General features: G+C 43.3%; 3 protein-coding genes across 8 annotated transcripts; 2 read left to right on the forward strand and 1 right to left on the reverse strand.

Moving 5' to 3' along the window:
- Window positions 1-1,354: 1,354 nt before the first annotated feature.
- ensab (endosulfine alpha b) lies at window positions 1,355-3,616 on the reverse strand. Its single transcript, XM_041243053.1, has 3 exons — window positions 3,424-3,616; window positions 2,284-2,406; window positions 1,355-1,671 (listed from the first exon to the last, which is right to left on the reverse strand). Exons 1-3 carry the CDS (start codon window positions 3,478-3,480, stop codon window positions 1,501-1,503), a joined length of 351 nt encoding a protein of 116 aa, XP_041098987.1. The 5' UTR covers window positions 3,481-3,616; the 3' UTR covers window positions 1,355-1,500.
- A 105-nt stretch (window positions 3,617-3,721) lies between these two features.
- On the forward strand, window positions 3,722-14,089 carry hormad1 (HORMA domain containing 1). Of its 4 annotated transcripts, none has more exons than XM_041243044.1 (15): window positions 3,722-4,309; window positions 5,340-5,433; window positions 5,807-5,951; window positions 6,552-6,615; window positions 7,031-7,067; window positions 7,632-7,652; window positions 7,827-7,853; window positions 8,123-8,190; window positions 8,755-8,909; window positions 9,720-9,979; window positions 10,421-10,487; window positions 11,036-11,109; window positions 11,574-11,657; window positions 11,967-12,041; window positions 13,107-14,086. In XM_041243044.1, the coding sequence occupies exons 2-15, from the start codon at window positions 5,401-5,403 to the stop codon at window positions 13,191-13,193; spliced, it is 1,197 nt and encodes a 398-aa protein (XP_041098978.1). In that variant the 5' UTR covers window positions 3,722-4,309; window positions 5,340-5,400; the 3' UTR covers window positions 13,194-14,086. The 4 variants fall into 4 exon arrangements, with proteins under 4 accessions (XP_041098978.1, XP_041098979.1, XP_041098980.1 ...); XM_041243045.1 differs by having other exon boundaries at window positions 8,758-8,909; XM_041243046.1 differs by lacking the exon at window positions 11,967-12,041 and having other exon boundaries at window positions 13,107-14,089.
- A 434-nt stretch (window positions 14,090-14,523) lies between these two features.
- On the forward strand, window positions 14,524-20,081 carry LOC121309881 (Golgi phosphoprotein 3-like). Of its 3 annotated transcripts, none has more exons than XM_041243050.1 (6): window positions 14,524-14,698; window positions 15,667-15,958; window positions 16,984-17,189; window positions 17,961-18,092; window positions 18,298-18,412; window positions 18,600-20,081. In XM_041243050.1, the coding sequence occupies exons 3-6, from the start codon at window positions 17,007-17,009 to the stop codon at window positions 19,025-19,027; spliced, it is 858 nt and encodes a 285-aa protein (XP_041098984.1). In that variant the 5' UTR covers window positions 14,524-14,698; window positions 15,667-15,958; window positions 16,984-17,006; the 3' UTR covers window positions 19,028-20,081. The 3 variants fall into 3 exon arrangements, with proteins under 3 accessions (XP_041098984.1, XP_041098985.1, XP_041098983.1); XM_041243051.1 differs by having other exon boundaries at window positions 15,667-15,908; XM_041243049.1 differs by lacking the exon at window positions 15,667-15,958.
- The last annotated feature ends 1,625 nt before the right edge of the window (window positions 20,082-21,706 follow it).

Consider the following 21,706-nt stretch of genomic DNA (forward strand, 5'->3'; position numbering starts at 1 on the left):
TAAATTAGTTTTGCCAGTGCTAACCCTCCCGCCACAGAGCAATCGAATCAGAATCAACGGTGGCCCTCTTTCACGAAGGCTCGCTGAAGAGCAGCCGCACAGCTGAGCGACGGGCCGCTGTTTGGTCAGCCGTTGGTTTAAAGAAGTCTCAAGCGCAGCATCACTACCGCGGCGCGTGACACGAGAAACCCCCCAAAAAAAAGTTCCGCCGTGGGTGTGTAAAAAAATAAGCAAATGAAAATGCCGTCGAATTGATTTAGTTCTGCATTTCCTGCTCTCTTTTTACAGCTGGTTAAAGTTGCACTGGGAATGATGACACTGCCGTTCTCTCACACATTTTAAAATTTCCGGTTTTGGAGAACGCTCAGCCCTTTTTATTTTTGCATTTTTACACAGTCAGCATCATCATCATCATCATCATCATCATAAGCAGCTGTAAGAAATAATACAAAAACGTAGAATATAAAAAAAAAAAAGAGATCTGACAATTTGTTTTTTCTTTTTACAGACCCAGGGGGAGTGGCACGTGCATTTCTTTAGAATTAATCTGAAAGCGTCCTTTTAAAAAAAAAAAAAAAAAAAAAAGACTAAAGTCCGATTTCTGCCCCAAAACGGGTTTTTGCAGCTCGGCCAGAACAGGGTCGGTTTGTCCCAGCCTCAAATGAAGCGAGTTTTTCTTGTCTTAGTGTTTTGCCCGGTCCCCTGGGGTGGGGGAGGAGGGGGGAGGTGTGCAGTCAGTCGCCGGACCTTGCGACCGCGTTGAAAAGTCAGTTTGGGGGGGTCAGCCAGCCTCCACCTGGCGCAACTTTTCAGTCAAACTCCTGCGTTAGTGTGTGTTAACCAATCTGCCCTCCCCTTTCGTGAATCCCATAAATCCGATTGGGTGCTTGCTGGGCTGCTCTTGTTGTGATTGGCCATAATTAGAAGCAAGTCAGGATTGGGGGTCAATTCCTGTTTTAAAATTCATTCCCAATTCCTGTTCCTTTTTTTAATCGATCCCGACACGTCGTCGCTGATCAGAACTGCAGCGGAGCGGCGCTCTGTTAAAACGAGCTTCTCACAACAGCGGCAGCACCTGACTGCAACTGAAGACGCTGCTTGTGAATCAGTTAAACCGGCTTCCAGTGAAAGCAGCAGCCGAACAATCAATCAATCACAACGACTGCTAACTGCAATTCCTTAGAAGGAACTGGAAACTGATTTTAAAAAAAAGGGGTCGGAATTGAAAACCAGGATTTCACCTCTTCAGTTCAGTGTTCCATGAACTGCGAACCCAAACCTGATGCATTTCCCACTGACAAAAAGTTTCGACTAGAAATACCCCCCCTCCCCCCCAATCACTCCCTCTCTCCCTCCCTGGAGTCAGTCGCCAGCCCCTCAAACCATATTTCACCAGCTTTCCCCCCCCGACCACAGAGTGAATATTTCTGGCTGTCTCCAGAGCTAAGCCTGGTGGAGCGAGGCTGGGGGCGGTGGGGAGGGAAGGGCTCTGGCAGGCTGTTATCCCGCCAGCTTGCTGGTTACTAGCGAGGACTTCCTCGGAGGGAGGTCTTGCGGTGTGGGAATGTGGTCTCCCGTCACCAGATTCTTGTCCGGGCCGGCACTAGGCAGCTGCTTCTTGTTCATCTTCGCTTTGGCCATGTTGTAATCTCCCGAGTCAAAGTACTTTTGCTGCAGGCAAGAGAAGGAGAAAGAGAGAAAGAAAGAGAGAAGGTGGTTACATTTGAGCAGTGAAATCAAACATGACTACAGCTTAGCCTCACCCCCCTATAGAATTTACTAAGCTTGCTTTATAAAGTCGAATGAAAGCTTCTGAATAATGTCACTTCAGCAAATTGAGCTGGACATCGCGTCTTGGTACTGCGTTCCCCATACACGGCACGAAAAACTGACACTGAAAAAAAGTGACATTTCAAAATCTATCATGAAATACTGTACTGCTATTTCGGCTTCCTGTAGACTTTATTTGCGATCTCATTGTGTAGTTTTTTTTTTTTTTTTTTTTTTTTTTTTAATCACACGATGTTAAATAAAAGATGTAAATTATGTTCATATGGTTTTATTATTAATTTATTATGTCTCAATCTTAAAATTCTAGTTGATAGTTTAAGTGTGTGTGTGTGTGTCTCAGTGTGTATGTGTCTCAGTATGCGTGTCTCCATGTGTGTGTGTGTAAAACTCTTTGGGATCCCTGTGATGAGAGGCGCTTATAGAAATGTGAAATCTTGCAATTAAACGAACTGCGGATCCCCAAACCCGAGACAACGACTAAACCGAGGGTACCCCTTTCTGCAGCCTCTTCATGAGGAAGTCGGAGCCCCCTGGTTTCTGCCCCAGGCTGGGGTATTTGGCTTTCAATTTCATCTCTTCCGCCCTGACCGGATTGGAATCCTTCTCCTGCGAATCCTGAGAAAACAGAACAGCGTTATCCTTCGCCTCCTCCTCTACTGGCTGACCGGTCCCATGCCTCCACTCCTCTTCCCTCGCCCCTCTGCGGGGAAACCAGGTACCGGAGAGCCTCAGGACCGCTCGGTCTCTTCCCATCCCACTTACCACACCGCCAGTAAGAAGCCACAGTTCAATACCAGCAGGGCTGAAGACAGCAATGCTGCTACTGCACCGACCTCAGAGTAAGAGGCATGGGAGGCGATATTAAGAGTCTGTTTTGTGAAGCTGCTGGGCAGGAGCACAAACCAAAGGACTGAGTAAAAGTGACAGTAATAATAATAATAATAATAATAATAATAATAATAATGAGCGTGCATCCACAGCTCAGAAGCCACTCTCGAGACCAAATGCTAAAAAAATAAAATTGTTTTTGTTTTCTTCTGATCATTTCACTCCCTGCAAAAACGCCGACGTGAAAATATTGTTTCCAGGGCAACCATTCACAGCCAAGCTCGCTTTAAAATGATTATTCCATGCTATCTTTATATCAATAATAATAATAATAATAATAATAATAATAATAATAATAATAACAACTCTGCCTGGAACATTTTATTAGCAAGCCATGCTTTATATCTATATAAAACCTGCCAAAGTTACAACAGAAAATTGTATTATTATCCTAAATAAAAATTATTATTATTATTATTAATAATAATAATGTTATTAATATTTTAAATGCTACACGATTTATTATAACCGGAAATACCCGCTTAAAAAAAACGGACAGCCGCTTCAGCCAATAACATCGAGGCACTCTCTTGACTGGCAGCCCTGCTGACCACTCAGAGCGGGGAAAGCCCGAGGAAGAAGGCGGGGTTTCCCCGCTCAATACGAGTCGCGTAAGAAATTTCCAGAATATTTATAAACAACCAGACCCGTCTCTTCACACGACGACATATTGCTGAGATTTTTTTAAAAAAAAAGACATTTAACTCGGATGCGCGCAGTTAAAACGCAGCAGGAACCGCGTACCTGTTTCTCCTCTCCCGATTCCAGCTGCGTTTCAGAGTCCTGGTTTTCCGACGACATCTTGTACAAAAAAAAAATAAATAAAAACGTGTTTTTCTTCTTCTTCTTCTTCTCTCTCGCCTCACAAATAATAATAAAAAAGCGGCTTGCGTCTGTGTCCGCTCCCCTTCTCCCCCCTCGGTCTGCAAATCGCCTCTCGATGCAATCTCTCCGCCAAAATGGAGAAAGACGGCGATGACATCATCGGCCGGGATCTCCGAGGCTTGAGGGACAGCCAGAGCAGCCAATGGCAAGGGAGAGGTCGTAACGGTCAGCCAATGGACGTTGCTTTTAAAAAAAAAGCCGGGACCTGATGTTGATTGACGAGCGTTTTGACCAATGGTGGTAGAGGTTAGATTTCAAGCAGCCAATCACAGACCTCATGCGGGTCTGCTCTTTCACAGGTTGCGCAGGGATGTCTGCTTGTTGTATCCAGTCTAATTTTGGAGATATACACGCTTTTATTACAAACATATATTTTGTACAGCAGTCTAAATAATTAAGTTTAATAATATTATGACCCCTGTATTATTATTTTTTTTAAATATTGCGCATATTATTGGGTTCGACACACTTTGTTCAGAGTGACACAATCATCTTGTTAAACGTCACCCTTTTTTAAAATTTTAATCCCTGATCCAAGACCGCGGCGGCACTGGCAGTGACGTCGTTCTTCATCGAAAGCGCCCAGCTGTTCCCATTGGCGGGTTCCCTGGCAGCTCCCGCGTTCCCATTGGCTGTTTTGACGAGCTGGTTGCCGGGCAGACTGTCCCCGGTGTGGCGGGAAGCTCGAGAGGAGCGGTTGATTTCTAACGGCTGGAGCGCGGGGACGAGGCGGGAAATAAATAAGGTAAAAACACGAATTTACACGAAAGTGAAAGAGTTTGCTTAATAAAAAAAAACACAAATAATAAAGATTTAGAACAAAAATATATATAATATATGGCTAGAATCTCGTATTGTTATTATTATTTTTTTTTTAAATATTTTTAATATCGCTACTAGCCGACAGCGGTCAGATATCTAAAATATTTTGTCTGTGCTCAAGAGAACACTAGAATAAAAATAAAACGAATATACAATGCAATTACATGCTGCACAAATTCATAATAATATCCTGGTACTAATGATAACAATAACTTTTTTTTTTTATTTTTTAAAGAGAATATGTTTTTATTTGTAAACCAGAAAGTATACAAAAAAATGTTGCTTATTTACCGTTTTAATTATATCTATCTATCTATCTATGTCTGCCTGCCTGCCTGTCTGTCTGTCTGTCTGTCTGTCTGTCTGTCTATCTATCTATCTATCTATCTATCTATCTATCTTCTTTATATTGTTATTATAGTATAATTATCTATGAATCTATATATGTGTTGATCTACCTATCTGTCTATGTATCTGTCTATCTGTCTATGTATCTATATATGTATATATCTATCATCTATCTATGTATCTATCTATATGTGTTGATCTACCTATGTATCTATCTATATATATCTATCTGTCTGTCTATCTATCTATCTATCTATCTATCTATCTATCTATCTATCTATCTATCTATCTGTGTATATATCTATCTATCTGTGTATACATCTATCTGTGTATATATATCTATCTGTCTGTCTGTCTATCTATCTATCTATCTATCCATATATATCTATCTATCTATCTATCTATCTATTTGTGTATATATCTATCTATCTGTGTATATATCTGTCGGTCTGTCTATCTATCTATCTGTGTATATATCTATCTATCTGTGTATATGTCTATCTGTCGGTCTGTCTATCTATCTATCTGTGTATATATCTATCTGTGTATATATCTGTCTGTCTGTCTGTCTATCTATCTGTATATATGCTGTGTTTTACTTGCAGTTGACTGATTCCACCAGGAGCAGTTTAAAGCAGTCCGGTGTGCAGAGGATATTTCAACCCTATGGCGACGGCACAGCTGCAAAAGAAAACTTTGGTTGGCATTTCCGCTTCCCTCAAGTTTCCATCTCTCTACAATAATGCGCACGGCTGTGCGAACTGTATGAGCTTGTGTGTGCTGCGAATGTGGTTTTCACACTGCCTAATGATGTGTGTAATCATCGACCATAGTTGCTGTAAATTAAATGTATAGAGCCTGTAGATGAAGGAAGAATGAGATATGCTGTAATGCTGTATAGTTTACCACAGTAATTGTGTGGTTTTCCCTTGGTTCTGTTATACAATTGCAATTTACCAAGATTTGCCATCTTTCCAAATGTTCTTTACCACACCTCGCCCTTTACCCGTGCTTCACCATACTTTCCAGAATTCTTCAGTACACTTTCCTGTCAAATTATTTTTTCCCCCAGGGCACAGCTGTGTTTCCAAGTAAAGTCACCACAGAGAGTGAATCTCTCGTCCTGGTGAAAAGGCTTCTGGCCGTGGCCGTGTCCTGCATCACTTACCTCAGGGGGATGTTTCCTGAGAGAGCCTACGGGAACAAATACATAGAAGGTATGAGAAGCGCAGAGCCGAGCGCGGCACCTGACGCGGCCTCGGAGAGCAGCGCAGCGTTACTTTCAAACCGTTAAACTTGACCGTCAGACTTCCCAAGAACTGCCTTTCCACTGGAGCGTGCGTCAGACACGTTTGCTGTCTGTGTGTCTTGTATGAAGAGCTCAGTTCAGGCAAGGCTTGGGTGAAACTCTTCAAACCCAAGCACCACGATACTGGACACTGAGGCACTGTTGCAGGAGTGGCCAGCCCTGGTCCTGTAGAGCCACAGTCCCGCAGGTTTTATAGGTAGCCCTTTATCATCAGTTTCTGCAGAAAGCAAGTTATTGATCAATTTAAGAAGTTCATTTGTTCAGTTCAGTCAGGAGTGGTCAGCTCTGGTCCAGGAGAGCTGCAGGGTGTTCAGGTTTGTGTTCCGAATGGTCTTTAATTACTTAACGAAACACATTACCTTCTTAACGAGTCAAAATGAAATTGTTTCAAGTCTTCAGAAACTGACGATTGAGGGTTGCCTATAAAACCTGCTGGATTGTGGCTCTCCAGGTCATTGCCAGCGGTAAATAATTCCGTACCTTAATGATCCTGAATCTCTTCCTTTAGATCTCTGTGTTAAGATCCTCAAAGAAGACAAGAGCTGCCCGGGGGCGACGCAGATTGTAAAATGGTAGTTTGTTGTTCAGCACAGTTTTAGTATCGTAAGGTGAAACTAACAGGGGTGGATTTGATAATCCCATACCTCTGTGAAAGATAAGCCACAGCTGGATTAAACATCAAATAAACATCAAATACAATTACAGTAGCGTTACCTTGCCGAACCATTGGCAAGCAGTGCACCTCCCAGCTGTGTCAACACAAAACAAACAGGATTTTGCCCTGCTGTGGGGTTACCGGCGGTGTGCACATTGGTAAATTATACAAATGCAGCTTGTGTTTGAATCTGTTTGAAAGACTAATTCATTTGGTACTTAATGAGGTAATTAAACACTATTGTTTCTTGTACACAAACTGCATAGTGGCTAATTAAGTTGCCTCATAATAAGACTTGACAAATTAAAAACTCTGTATTTATTTATTTCCAGGATGTTTGGGTGCTACGATGCTCTGCAGAAGAAGTATGTAAGTTAGCAAAATCGATCTCACACGATCCACCCAGGCTTTTTAAAAGGTAGTTCAGTACGAGCAAAGTAACAGGGTTACAGTAAAACAATTACAATAACTCTTGTCTTTTTCTTTAATAATTGCCTTGACAAAGACTTCTCGATCTGAGTACAGCTCTGGCCAAAAGTTTAGCATCACCTAGAGTTTGAGGATTGAGAGATAATTAAAAATGAATAACTGCACGAACGTAGTTCAGATCTTTTTATTAAACACCCCCGTGCAATCAAAGAAACTACAAAACGATATCGCTTTAAAAAACAAAAAAACAGTCTACCGGAAGGAAGCTGTAACAGCAGCACAGCAGGGTTTCATGTTAGATTTTCGAAATGGCACATTTTTCAATTTTTGTCAGTTTTTCTGTGGAAAACTACAAAGTGGTACCGTAGCGCAGCATGTTAACGAAGCATTGCTCAGCAGGGTTCATTCGACTTTATGAAGCACAATGTGTTAACTCTATAGGCTGATGCAAACGCTTTCAGCCAGCGCTGTACTGCATGTTATATTTCCATTCTCTCTCTACAGTTGCGTATGGTTGCCCTGTCAGTAAGTACATTTCTAAACTACATTAGTGTTCATTTTCAACCTACAGTATTTCAGCAATTTTCAAAATATTTGTTATATATATATATATATATATATATATATATATATATATAATATATCATATAATATATATATATATATATATATATATATATATTATATAATAAAGTTCAGGTTTACACTGATCCAGAAGACCCTCAGGTAAAAAAAAAAGTAGAACACATGTTTTTTTTTTTAGAAATATGTTTGATCATTTTTTTTTAGTTGAAACTGATATAACTTAAAGCGTTTAATCGCTGTTGTTACACTGTGTGTTTTTTTTGTATACAACTGTAGGTCTCCCTGGGTAAAGGCATCTACTAAGAAATAAATAATAAATAATAATAATAATAATAATAATAATAATAATAATAATAATAATAATAACGAGTGTGTTTGTATAAGATTGTCTCTTGCGATGTCTTTTTCAGACAGTCACAGAGTGCTATCAGTTTAAATTCAAATATACCAAGGATGGAGCGGTTATGGATTTTGAAAGGTGAGGCGACTTTCGGACGGCCGTGTTATACAAAGGTTCTGAGCAGCAGCTTATCTGAATAACACTGTTATTTGAATCAATAATATGTTAAAGGGTACATAAGGACCTTTTTTTATTTTATTGTGTTACGTGTTCCCATGTGCCGCTACAGCTGTTTACGTCTACGTTTTGACCACTTTTAAAAAAAAAAAAACTTTTAAACTGCATTCCCTGCCTCAAGATGGCTTTCCATGTACCTCTCAGAACTACATTTCCCATCATCCTCCTCCTGCTCACTGGTGATCTCAGTTACATATGTGAGGAGGAGGATGAAATTCTAACCAGGGGGGAGAAGGCAGCGGTTAATGCGAGTTCAAACGTTATTCGATAAAATCGTGATCATCTTAAAGCAAAAAACAAAAGAAAAACTTCAGATGACTTAATATAATTGACAATTTAGTTTCCGTCAAAACTCTTCACGTGCTGGTAAAAGAAACAGGTGATTGATTAGTTTGATTGACCAGAAGATAAGTATGCAGGTTTTAGCTGTATTTCTGTATTATTTATTTATTTATTTTACTACAGCAGCAGCAATAAGAAAACGGACACCAAAGTCTCCTGTTGGGACACAAGGAAAGCCAGCGTGCTTCTGGTCCGCAAGCTGTATGTCCTGATGCAGAACCTGGGACCATTACCAAGCGACATCTTCTTGAACATGAAACTGTTCTACTACGACGAAGGTGCAGTAACAGGAGCTTCGACACCTACAGTTCTTATAAGAACATGGGAAAGGTCGCAAACGAGAGAGGAGGCCATTCGGCCCATCTTGCTCGTTTGGTTGTAGCTTATTGATCCCAGAATCTCATCAGGCAGCTTCCTGAAGGAGCCCAGGGTGTCGGCTTCAACAACATTACTGGGGAGCTGGTTCCAGACTCCCGCAGTTCTCTGTGTAAAAAACGTGCCTTCTATTTTTTGTCCATTTGTGACCCCACAAGCTTAACTTTTACACTGCCTTGACTTGATTTGACAGCGCTGTTTCCGAAACTCACAGAAAATGTATTTATTAGTTTGCTTTTTTTCAAATGCATTTATTTAACCAGGATAGAACCCTTGACATACAGCTCTGGCCAAAAGTCGTGCACCCCCCCTATAGAATGAACTAATGTTGCTTCATAAAGTCCAGTGAAACCTGCTGGATAATGTTATGTTAAAGTACTGAATTACACACCGCCCCGTTCTAGTTTTCCAGATACTTAATGAAAAACTGACATCACCTGAAAACCTTGACATTTCGAAATCTAACAGGAAATATTACTGTACTACTGTTATGGCTTCCGGTAGACTTTTTTTTAAATATATTTTAAAGATACTAATAACAAACTAGCGTTTCCAAATCAAACGTTCCTTGGGTTCACTAAACTGCCTTCTCTTTGGTGCCGGAACATCCTCTTGGCTGAAATCTCAAACTAGGAAACCTAAGACAAGCAACTTTGCACTGCAGCGAAGCTTTCCTTTTTGGCCAGTCAGTGTGAAGGTGTTTTCACCCACAGTGACTCCCGCTGACTACCAGCCCCCGGGGTTCAAGGAGGGCGACAGCGACAGCATGATGTTCGAGGGGGAGCCGGTGCACCTGACCGTGGGGGAGGTGGCCACGCCTTTCCACAGCCTGAAGGTGAAGGTGACCACGGAGAGCGACCGCATGGAGCAGGTGGACCAGGGGCTGATCTGCACAGGCAAGACCAAGCAGAGCCTGCAGCTGGACGACACAGAGGAGGGGGGAACGCAGGACGGCAGCATGAACATCATACAGGTGAAGCAAGGGAGGGAGGGAGGAACACAGAGCAGCATGAGTATCATACAGGTGAATTATTATTAATTAGTCATTTAGCAGACGCTTTTATCCAAAGCGACTTACAGAGACCAGGGGGGTGAACTCTGCATCATCAACAACTGCTGCTGCTGCTGCAGAGTCTCTTCCAATAGGACCTTGTTTGTTTTGCGTCTCATCTGAAGGACGGAGCACAAGGAGGTGGAGTGACTCGCTCAGGGTCTCACAGTGAGTCAGCTGAGCTGGGATTTGAACCTCCTGGTATCATGCCCTTTTCTTTAACGTTTTGAATAAATAAATAGATATTTATGAATATTTATTATTTATGAATAAACATTGAGAGCTGCATTAGTGGTTGATAGGGTCCGCTTTTGTTAATTCGTGTTTGATATTTCACTTTTTCTGCGTCTCCTGTTCCGTTAGGAAAGCACACTGGAGGAGGCCAGGGCAGTGGATGGCAATGTGAACAGCATGGAAAAGGAGGACTCAGGTAGACTAACAGCTCTTTAAACTGCCAGGCATCGACGATCTGACCGTCATCAAAAAGACATTCTGATGGGATTTAAACGAGTTCCTCAAACCAGTCTTTGGGGAATCGTGTTACACGACAATGCAGGTTGCAGAACAAAGAATAGAGACACGGTAGCAGTCAAAGAACAAGCAGTTATGTTTTTAGTGTGCAGCTTTAAAAAAAAAATCATAAATAGAAGAGCCCTTTTAAACAGGGCACGGCTTTGCTCTTGAATGTCTGAGTGGCTGCATTGGAAGCAACTCTGCCACAGCCTATCAGTTTGAAATGGTTTTAAATCCTCATACAGTATTACTAACAATATGCATAATAATGTGCATACCGGTATTTGAAAGCTGGTTGAAAGGTACGCTCATGGGTATTTAGAGTCTCACTCCCAATCGCTACATAATTCTGTGCCAGACCCAGTGTGCCTTGTAGAGAGCTACTGTATGGCATTTTTGAATAAAGTTTGCTATTGGGTTTAATACAGAGAGTTCTAATCTGCTGGCTGATGTATTGCTTTTTAGAAATTGTGCTGACCTGTCAGGAGGATATGAAGACTGCTGATGAAGGATCCTGCCTGAGTGATTCTCATTCCCAGGTAACCCATTGAATCACTTTACAGAACCCAGTACACACCTTCCATTAACAATCAGCGTGTGTGTGTGTGCGTGTGTGTCAGTGTGTCCTGAGATCTCAGTGTGCGCGCGTGTGTGTGTGTGTGTGTGTGTGTGTGTGAGTGTTATATATCCTTTTCTGCGTTTATTAAATTAAATTTGACCTTTTTTTGGCGATTTTCAAATTTCACAACGACAGTAACAGTAATCTGAATTGTACTTTTAAAAAAAAAAATTCTGGCCGGCGAACTTTTGCACTGTTGCCAAAATATCTAAAAATATTTTTGATCATTATACCTTTTTTTTGGGGGGGGTGGAGCTGAAATTCAGAAATCAGAAACAAATAGCGTAAAAATACATAGTATGACTACAATTATTTAAATATAATTCCCAAACAGACTTGTCTTTTCAATAACACTGTTATATATATACTGGATGTGTTTCCTAGGTGGATCAGCTGGTCAGCAAGACCTCAGGCTTGGCTGTGGCTGGCAGAAGGACGAGGAGTGGGAGAGGAATAGCGCCCTCTGTTGTAAGTACATGCGTTGTGATTCACCCTATAGAATTAACTAATCGTGCTTCATAAAGTCGAACGAAAACCTGCTGAGTCATATTACGGCCAAAAGTTTAGCATCAATTCAATATTTTAACATGACATTATTCAGCAGGTTTCATTCAACTTTATGAAGCTAAATGAGTTAATCCTAGAGGGTGCGGCAAAACTTTTGTCCAGAGCTGTACAGTGCTACAATTATCACGTATAAAATCCTGCAATAACTGTTTCGTGTGACTTTGTTCGGGATTTGTTCAGTTTTAGTGATAATCCTTGCTGCTTCTCCAGGTGGGTGGGGGAGAGCTTTGCAGGACATCTCCCAAAACGGGCAGAAAGAGGGGACTGGCTGAGAGGAGCAAGCCTGTAAGTGTGAACTCAGGAGCCAGGGGGCGCCGCACTGCTTCATTTATTGATTTTTATTTTATTTATCTGACGTCTTTATCCCAGGCGACTCACTCAGGTGTTACAGGGCAGCGCAGGGTTACAATGCAAGCTTCATATTGAAACACAGTGTAGTTTACAGCAAGTGCAAATAATAACACTGCTAGAATACAATATGAACTAGGATGCCGTGTATAATAATAACACTGCTAGAATACAATATGAACTAGGATGCCGTGTATAATAATAACACTGCTAGAATACAATATGAACTAGGATGCCGTGTATAATAATAACACTGCTAGAACTAGGATGCCGTGTATAATAATAACACTGCTAGAATCCAATATGAACTAGGATGCTGTGTATAATAATAACACTGCTAGAATACAATATGAACTAGGATGCCGTGTATAATAATAACACTGCTAGAATACAATATGAACTAGGATGCTGTGTATAATAATAACACTGCTAGAATACAATATGAACTAGGATGCCGTGTATAATAATAACACTGCTAGAATCCAATATGAACTAGGATGCCGTGTATAATAATAACACTGCTAGAATACAATATGAACTAGGATGCCGTGTATAATAATAACACTGCTAGAATACAATATGAACTAGGATGCTGTGTATAATAATAACACTGCTAGAATACAATATGAACTAGGATGCTGTGTATAATAATAACACTGCTAGAATACAATATGAACTAGGATGCCGTGTATAATAATAACACTGCTAGAATACAATATGAACTAGGATGCCGTGTATAATAATAACACTGCTAGAATACAATATGAACTAGGATGCTGTGTATAATAATAACACTGCTAGAATACAATATGAACTAGGATGCTGTGTATAATAATAACACTGCTAGAATACAATATGAACTAGGATGCTGTGTATAATAATAACACTGCTAGAATACAATATTTAGAAAAGACAGGAGTTGTTTAAAGACCGGAGGAAACGCTTGGTAAATGTGGCCCACGGTGTCTTGAGGTTTTCAAATGGTCTTTTTCCCTGTTTCAGGTTTCCCGGTTTGAAATACCGTGCAGCCAGGAGGATGCTCCAGCACCAAAGAGAAGGAAGTTTAGTGAGCCCAAGGAACGCTTTTAAAGAGAGGAATCGACAGGTTCCTTTTGGTAGCACCGCGGCAAGGAGCTCCCAGCTGTGACCCCTATAATATCCACGCTACACACAGGGGGCTGTGTGTGGGTCAGTGGTGTACAGGAGACTGCGATGGGAAAAGGATTGACTAACATGGTTTTATATTGACAGAGTGGACAGAGACTCGCTTTGTTAAACGTGAGAGTGCTTTTAAAACGAAGCGGTCCCTTTAACGTTCCTCTGCAGCTCTTTTGAGGCTGTGTTAATGTGCATGGTGCAGTTCTGCGCAGTGGATTCAGCGTTTTCTCCTGCTTTTTGATCTGTGTTCGCAGAGCTACTGTTTGTTCCACAGCACCTATTTCTTTTTGTACTGGTCGTGTTTTTGAAGTGCAGTCGTGCGATCGTCATCTGCGCTTCACAGGCTGTTCAAAGTGTTCTCTCCTGCACACCGGCTAGAGGCAGTTTTATTTTATTTGATATAAGTCTTTGCGATAAAACTTTGTACTTTCTTTAAAAAGACTGTGACAGATTTGAAGTGCATTTCCTATCAGGCGGTCTGACGTGTTATTTTTTTGTCCGGTTATATGTTGCTCTTCAATAAACGAAGACAAAACGAAAAGATGTTCTGTGGTTTCTTGATATCGCGTGCCGATGCAGGCTCGGTGACGATGGGGGTGGCATTAGGAGTAAACCATCATTAGGAAATAAACACGAGGGCACCTACCATCTGAAAACATTTACACAGAGAGGAGTGCGGCTCCCACCACTGCTTCTCTATTTACATCAGCGGAAGAGACTGTGTTCAAATCTGATGAACAGAAAATTGTGAGTCAGCAACTGGGCATGGGATTCAAACCCAGTCTGATCGTCGAGCTCCCAGTCCCTGTGCTTTAACCACTTGGCCACCCCAGGGCACAGGCGCAGCCAATCTGCTCTTGAGCTGTACATGGTGGGATTGATACAAACCCCAGGCTCCTTCGATCTAACCCCTGCGCCGCTTTCGTGTCCGTCGCCATCGATATTTATTGATCACCAGTTGCGTAAAGCGATAGCCACCACTCGGGATAATAAACCGCAATTGAGACGCTTCACTTTCAGCCTCGGTTTGTCAGAATCTGATTGGCCACTGTCCTTGGACTCTGCAAAACCCCATTGCTTGTAGTAGCTGTCCGTCTCCTGTTAAAACCCGCCCCCTTCAAGCGGCTGCGACCCGCGCCTCCCCGCCTTATTGCAGCGGGGGGGCGGTTCCAGATACGACTCTTTCTGCGATTGGAAGGACGGGTGACAGCTCGGGCTCTGATTGGCTGTCCCCTTCCCCAGCTGTTAGTCGGGTCGGGTTAGGCTGCGCCGGGCAACAGGAAGTTTTGTATTTACTTTGTAACTCCAGGAAGTAGACGGGAGAAAGTGACTTTTTTTCTCCCTCATTATCTTATCAGAAAAAAAAAAAAAGTTTAATCAGAGGGAATCTAACAACAGACACCGCACAGAAAAGCATCCGGGACGAGAGAAGAGAAGTAAGTCGTGTCAGTTCGTTGTTGTTATAGCTCGCTGGGGGAGTGATTTATAAGCGAAACGCCACAATATATGCCTTTTTTTGTTTGTTTTTTTTGGTTTGCCCTTTCAAGCAGGACTTGCAATTAATTAGAATCGCTTGGTTTCAAAGGCATCAGGTGCTCGTTTATAATGACACGCGTGTTTGCTCTCTGTTTGCGCTTCATTAATAACCGGCAAACTCCCGAGACTGGATCCACAGGCTCATTTTAACATGTGTTTTGAGTTCGCCATATATATAGATATATCCACACAACACTTCAAAGCGTCTGTATTTAACAATAGCGCGATCGACCTCCTTTACAATCTCCACATCGCATTATCGCCAACCTGCCGGGTGTTTATTTTTTTTTTTTGTGTTTCCTTATCCGTTTCCTCGTGATTTGTAGCATTAAAGAGGTATCTGGTCAGACCTGTTATGAAATAAATCGTGTGCGTTACAAAGCAGGCTGTCCACCCACGCCCGCCCTGTTTTGAGAAAGGTGGCTCGGGAATTCAATATGCTTTCCCTGAACACTGAAATATCTCTCTTTGTTTTGTGCTTCCTCCTCCACGTGGATTGCTCCCGCAACGCCGGCACCGTGCAGGAGGAGCACGGGTTACATGCAGCATATATACTGGACAGTAACGCCACTGCAATAGGCGCACACTGTCGAGTGTCCGCAGCGTGTCTGTCTTTTTGACAGCTTTCTTAAACCCGGAGCCTCTTGTGAAAGACGAATCAATTAGAGGTCCCCCTTTCCAATTCCCATTCTCTTTTGATCAATTCCTTCAAAGGATTTCCTTGGATTTAAAAAGGAATTGGGAATTGATTTTTAAAACAAGCAATTGGAAATGTAAAGTAGGAGTTGACCACACCCTTACTACTGACGTCATTTTTTTGATTCATTTGACACTTATAACCCCCCCCCCCCCTTTTTTTTTATTGCAGGTAGTGGAAGAATCACACCTGTTTAGACCAGGAACAGATTATCAACCAGGCTTTTTATATGCGAGGGAGGGTGAAAAGTTTAACATACACAAACAGGACACTCAACAAGGCATGCTCTCAACAGCGCACCGCAGGGCTAGCGAGATGAAAGAATGCACAAAAGCAGTCCCCAAGGAGAATCAGAGCTGAGGCAGTCACATGATTACAGATAAGGAGAGGCGTTCCTTGTCCTGAGTTCCAGAGTGAGTTTTGCATCCTGTTGGCTGAAGACCTTATAATCATGCAAGCTCTGGTGAGACTGGCGCTTTTATCACACAGCTGTACTCTGCACAGGAATATTGTTTCGCTGCCTTGTGATTTTGAAAATCTACAACGTAGCTTGAAAAAATCGTGTCCCCTGTTTGTTTGTTTTAGTTTTTTTTAGCTGATGGCATTTCTCTATGCTTGTTTTTTGCAGAATGCAGAAAAAAAAGTTAATCTTGTGACATAAAACTTGATAGAAGGAACAAACGATAAATAAACTACATGCATGAATCTACATGACTTTTTTTTAACGCCTCCTCCAGCCAGGCACACATTTTGAGATTCTTACTTTTAGATCCGCTGAACTGCAAGGATGGGAATAAGACTCCCACTGCAGAGCAGTTTGATCCCTTCCTGCTTTTACTAGGAGTCAATCAAATACCCACATTAACACGTTCACTCTGTTTATTCTAAACAAACCCAGCACTAATAACAGCAGGTACAGAAACATACCGGGTAGCTTTCATTTTTCAAACAAATAACAGGGGCCACCAAAAACGGTTGAAAAAGACCCGATCTCGTGACAAATAAATTGTAATCGATCGATTTTATGTTGCAGAATACGCAGGTGTGCCAAGGTTTACAATTGCATTAACACTGGCATTGCAATTACTGTAGCCCTACTGTAGCATTTAAAAAAATAAATAAATAATTAGTATGTCCAGTTGTAATCCTCGAATGAGTTTCATTGCAAAAGAATGGAGTGTTCCTTGGTATAAGTGGCTCTCTTGTATGCGTATAATTGAGGTTGTGTCTTTTTCAGTGCATCTTTATTTGATGTTGATCTCAAGTTGAGGGTTGGGAAGCTTCGGTCTGCGTCTTAAATTCGAAGGAGTACCGTGATTCTGAACGGCACAGTTATGTTGTAATTATGAATTGCACAATTCTGTTGTAATTACAGTTAATTGTAAATGGCACGCTAGTTGCAGTTAAATGCAAAACCGCTCCGTGCCATTGTAACTGCCGTGGTGCTTGAACCCGGGTCCCGGTGGTAAGGCCGTGTCTGTGCTGCAGCTGCGGGCAGCTCCTGAACCAGCATGACCACGTTGACCCATCGGAGCCGGCGCGTGGAGGCCGCGGGAGGGGGGAAGCAGCAGCAGGAGGAGGAGGGGACGGAGAAGCGGGACAGCCTGGAGGACGAGGGAGAGAAGGGGGACTGCAAGGACCTGCGGCTCACCCTGATGGAGGAAGTGCTGCTGCTGGGACTCAAAGACAAGGAGGTGTGTTATCACCGGGGATGGGGGCTGGGCCCTAAATAAAGCTGTGTTTTTTTTTGTTTTTTTTTTCATGGTTATCTCTGTTATTTCCCCGCAGTGTAGCCGTGTAATATGTAGTTCTGATGTGAGAATTCATGTTTTTGAAAGAGTTGTGTAATATGTACATCTCTGACCAAACCAAGTGGTTTTAATCACCTAGAGCAGGGCTTCTCAGACTCGGTCCTGGGGACCCCCTGTGGCTGCTGGTTTTAGTTCCGACCCAGCTCTCAATTACTTAACGAGACCCTTAATTGAACTGATAATTTGCTTAATTAGACCTTTTTACTTGTTTTCAGCTCTTGAACAGTTTGCATGTTTCAAGTTAGCTGTAACATCTGATAAGTGTCTTGAACTCTGCAACTGTTGAAGAGCTGGAAACAGGTAAAAATGTCTAATTAAGTGAATTGTCAGTTCAATTAAGGGTCTAGTTCAGTAATTGTGAGCTCTTTGGAATGAAAACCAGTGGCCACAGGGGGTCCCCAGGACCGGGTTTGAGAAGCCCTGAGCTAGAGTTTTAGGGTTGAGACACAATAATAAAAAATAAATAATAAATAAATAAACTACATGAACGTCATTTAGATCTTTTTTTCTTTATCATCAGGTTCTCGAAGAAGCTGCGACTTTATGAAGCTAAATTAGTTCATTTCATTGAGGGGGGGGGGGGGTGCAGAACTGTGTAAGATTTATTATACAGTGTAAGTGGTGTGGTGTTTCCCTCTCTCTCTGTGTATTCAGGGCTACACCTCGTTCTGGAATGACTGCATCTCCTCCGGGCTGCGCGGCTGCATTCTCATCGAGCTGGCGCTGCGGGGCCGTGTGCAGCTGGAACCCCAGACCATGAGGAAGAAGAGACTGCTGGACCGCAAGGTGAGACTCGCCCGGCACGCGAAAATAAGCAAGCAGAATAGATTTAAAATTCACAACGATGAGTCGAGTTCAAAAGGCTAGACTATAAAAGTAAGTCTTTAATCGTGCCTCGGTAAAGACTGACCGAAGCGGCGTCTTTGTTTAGAAAGAGGCAGTGAGTTCCGGTGTGTGTGAAGCTCCTCTCTCCTCTCCTCTCCCCCCCCAGGTCCTCTTCCGCTCAGACGCCCCCACAGGAGACGTGCTCCTGGATGAAGCACTGAAGCATATCAAAGCGACGGAGCCTGCAGAGAGCGTGCAGAGCTGGATAGAGCTGCTCACCGGTGAGAAATGAGCCTCTGTGCACCTGCATTAAACTCCCACAGTAACAGCACAGTGTGAGCAGGGCAAAGGATAGGCTAGCTCTGTGAAGCACAGAGAGGTCTGGTAAATTTCTAACCCTGCTCAATAATAATAATAATGATACAGCTTTCCCCTCCTCTGTTCCCCTCCTCGCTTGCCTCTCTGCAGGAGAGACGTGGAACCCTCTCAAACTGCACTACCAGATCCGCAACGTGCGCGAGCGCCTGGCCAAGAACCTGGTGGAGAAAGGCATCCTGACCACGGAGAAGCAGAACTTCCTACTGTTCGACATGACCACGCACCCCGTGACCAACACCACAGAGAAGCAGCGTCTGGTCAAGCGCGTCCAGGACGGGCTGCTGGAGCGCTGGGTGAACGACCCCCACCGGCTTGACCGCCGCCTGCTGGCTCTCATCGTGCTGGCCAACGCGGCCGACGTGCTGGAGAACGCCTTCGCCTCGCTGGCAGACGAGCGCTACGAGACGGCCGTGACCCGCTCCAGGGAGCTGCTGGACTACGACCCCGAGGCAGAAGCCTGCAAGCCGGGCGCCGTGGAGATGATCTGGGCCGTCATGGCTGCTTTCAATAAAGCCTGAGCAGCTGAGGCTGGGGGCATGGCACTGTGAGGGTATGGGACTGTGAGGGTGTGGGTGGGGCTGAGGGTGTGGAACTGTGGGGGTGTGGGCGGGGCTGAGGGTGTGGAACTGTGAGGGTGTGGGCGGGGCTGAGGGTGTGGAACTGTGAGGGTGTGGGCGGGGCTGAGGGTGTGGAACTGTGAGCGTGTGGGCGGGGCTGAGGGTGCGTAACTGTGACGGTGTGGGCGGGGCTTCTGAAGAAGGGCCGCGGTTTGTGGATATTCCTTCTATACCATCAACGCTAGCGGTTATTGAATGTATACAGAAATATATACATGCATCAGTACGTGTGTGTGTATATATATAATGTTGTAAGTGGACCCCTAGGAGTTGTGTTTGGGTGTAGAAGTGAGTCTGAGCTGCAGTTGACACTGTGTTAATAGCAAGGTGCGTGCAGCAGGTTCTGAGATGCTCTGCTCCACAGTGCAAGTGTAAGAACTGGAAGAGATTGGGCTCGTCGTCTCAAGGGTTTTTTCTTCTGTAGGTAACAATGAAGGGTGTATAATATTTGTTTTGATATTATTATTATTATTATTATTATTATTATTATTATTCCAAAACATGTAATGTGTATGATTAACATAGATAATTTAAGATTATTGTTTTTTTTTTTGAGGCAAAATTGGCTTTTAGAGCACATATATTTAAATAAAACTGAAATTATATATTAGTATGGGGTTCTGCCATATATTTTGAATTTAGAACATTTTGCAGTGCACTTTCTAAGGAGAGAGAGAGAGAGAGAGAGAGAGAGAGAGAGAGAGAGAGAGAGAGAGAGAGAGAGAGAGAGAGAGAGAGAGAGAGAGAGAGAGAGAGATATGTGGATGTCCTGTTGAAATATATTTTATTGGTCTTCATGGAATTGTAAACATATTTAGCAGATTAGTAAATGTGTCTGAAGATGTTTCTGGAAATGTGCTGTCGGTCTGAAACGCACGTCCTTTCAGTCGTGGATCTCTGACCTTCTCTACCCCGACTGGCAACAAATAAACCGGAACCCTACTTCTGAATTGAAGTACTCTTGTTTGCTCTGTATCTTTTTACAAGGCTGTAGTCTCCTTTCAGATGAGTCGGTGACTAACTCAACAAATACGAGCTAGACAAACAAATTGTCCAGGCTTGGAGAGAGTTAACCAGTTAAGCTGAAGGGAACGCGAAGGCGCTGCCCTGCGGCTTGCAGCCTGGTTTCAGGAGACTGTAGGTTTCAGGACGCTGCGCTGCACACCAGGCAGGGAGACTCGGGGGTTTGATACAGCAAACCTCAAACTAGGTCTCCCTGGGGGAACAGTTGCAGATTCAAGTTACTTTATAAAATGTTACAACTGACTTGGAACCTGCAGCTGTTTTAAGAGCTGATTTAAACAAGTCAAAAGGTCTAATTAAGCAAATTATCATTTCAATTAAGAGTCCAGTTCAGTAATTGAGAGCACCGGGTTTGGGGATCCCTGATCCACTGCAGTGCAAAACTAAAGGAAACGAGTTCCAACGTGGATCACTAGATGGCGCTGTGTCTTCTCATCAAGCCTAAGTTACCTGTATCTGTGGAAGCGACTAGGACTGAAGACTAGCTCCTGGATTCGGGTGATTGCACCTTGGCAAAGACGGTATCTGCAAAAACACCTGGGGGGGGGGGGGGGGGTATATAAATGGTATATAAATACCTGGGGGGGGGGGGGGGGGGCTAAATACCTGGTCCCCCTCGTTTGGTGTCCGACCGATTCCAGTGAAGGCCACAGGGTGGCGGTAGCGGCCCGCGTTTCACCCGTCCCTGCTGATCGCTGTGTTCCCTGTGGACAGTCAGCGTCTTCTGCTCTAGCGCTGTTGATTACACTGTGTAACACAGTTTTTGTTCCTGGGTAGTAAGTGTTATTTCCTAATTGCTTATGCCTCAAAAGTATAGAACATGGCTATTATTCCCCACAAACTTTGCTTTTGTGACCAGGACAGTGATATTTCAAAATATCACTATTTCCAATGGGAAAACGGGCAAATGTGTGTCTTTTCGTTCACATAAAGTCAGAAATAAAACAACATATGAATCCAAATGAACATGTATTTATACTAAAGTAATACAAAAATGACTACAAAAGATTTAGAAGTGAGTAGTTTTTCGAGATTTACGATTATACTGTAAATACGTGTGTGTGTCTGTGTGTGTGTGTGAGAGAGAGAGGCACCGCTGCTCGAATCAAACTCGCAGTGTCTGATTTCGATCGCTCCCTTTCTGCAGGAGAACGGGAATCTTGCTGAGAAATGCCTTTGGCGCTTCGTGCTGTTCCTCCCTATCAAACGAACGATCCCTAACACGCTGCTTAGCAAACTCCCAACACTTGTACCCGCCCTGCTGTATGACCGGCGAGACGGGCTGGGCCGACCCAACCACCCAAGTGCCTTTTCTTCCTTTATTTGGGGACCCCGGGGCTAGTGCTGGGAGAAAGCGGAGGGGAGGTCAGCTAGGACGGGATCCCTGTTTCTGACTCACCCTCTCAGCCACGCACGCCCTGACGAGTCCCCTGCAAACCGCACAGCTGGAGTGCATGGTTCATTTTTAGTTTATTTGGCGAAACCCTGTCCTTTTGAATCCTGCGGTCACACTTTGAGGGGGACCCCAGTGACAAAGGGGGGGGGGAGCCCTTTGAC

The sequence above is a fragment of the Polyodon spathula genome, unplaced genomic scaffold (assembly GCF_017654505.1).
Source record: "Polyodon spathula isolate WHYD16114869_AA unplaced genomic scaffold, ASM1765450v1 scaffolds_1563, whole genome shotgun sequence".
Lineage (NCBI taxonomy): Eukaryota > Metazoa > Chordata > Actinopteri > Acipenseriformes > Polyodontidae > Polyodon > Polyodon spathula.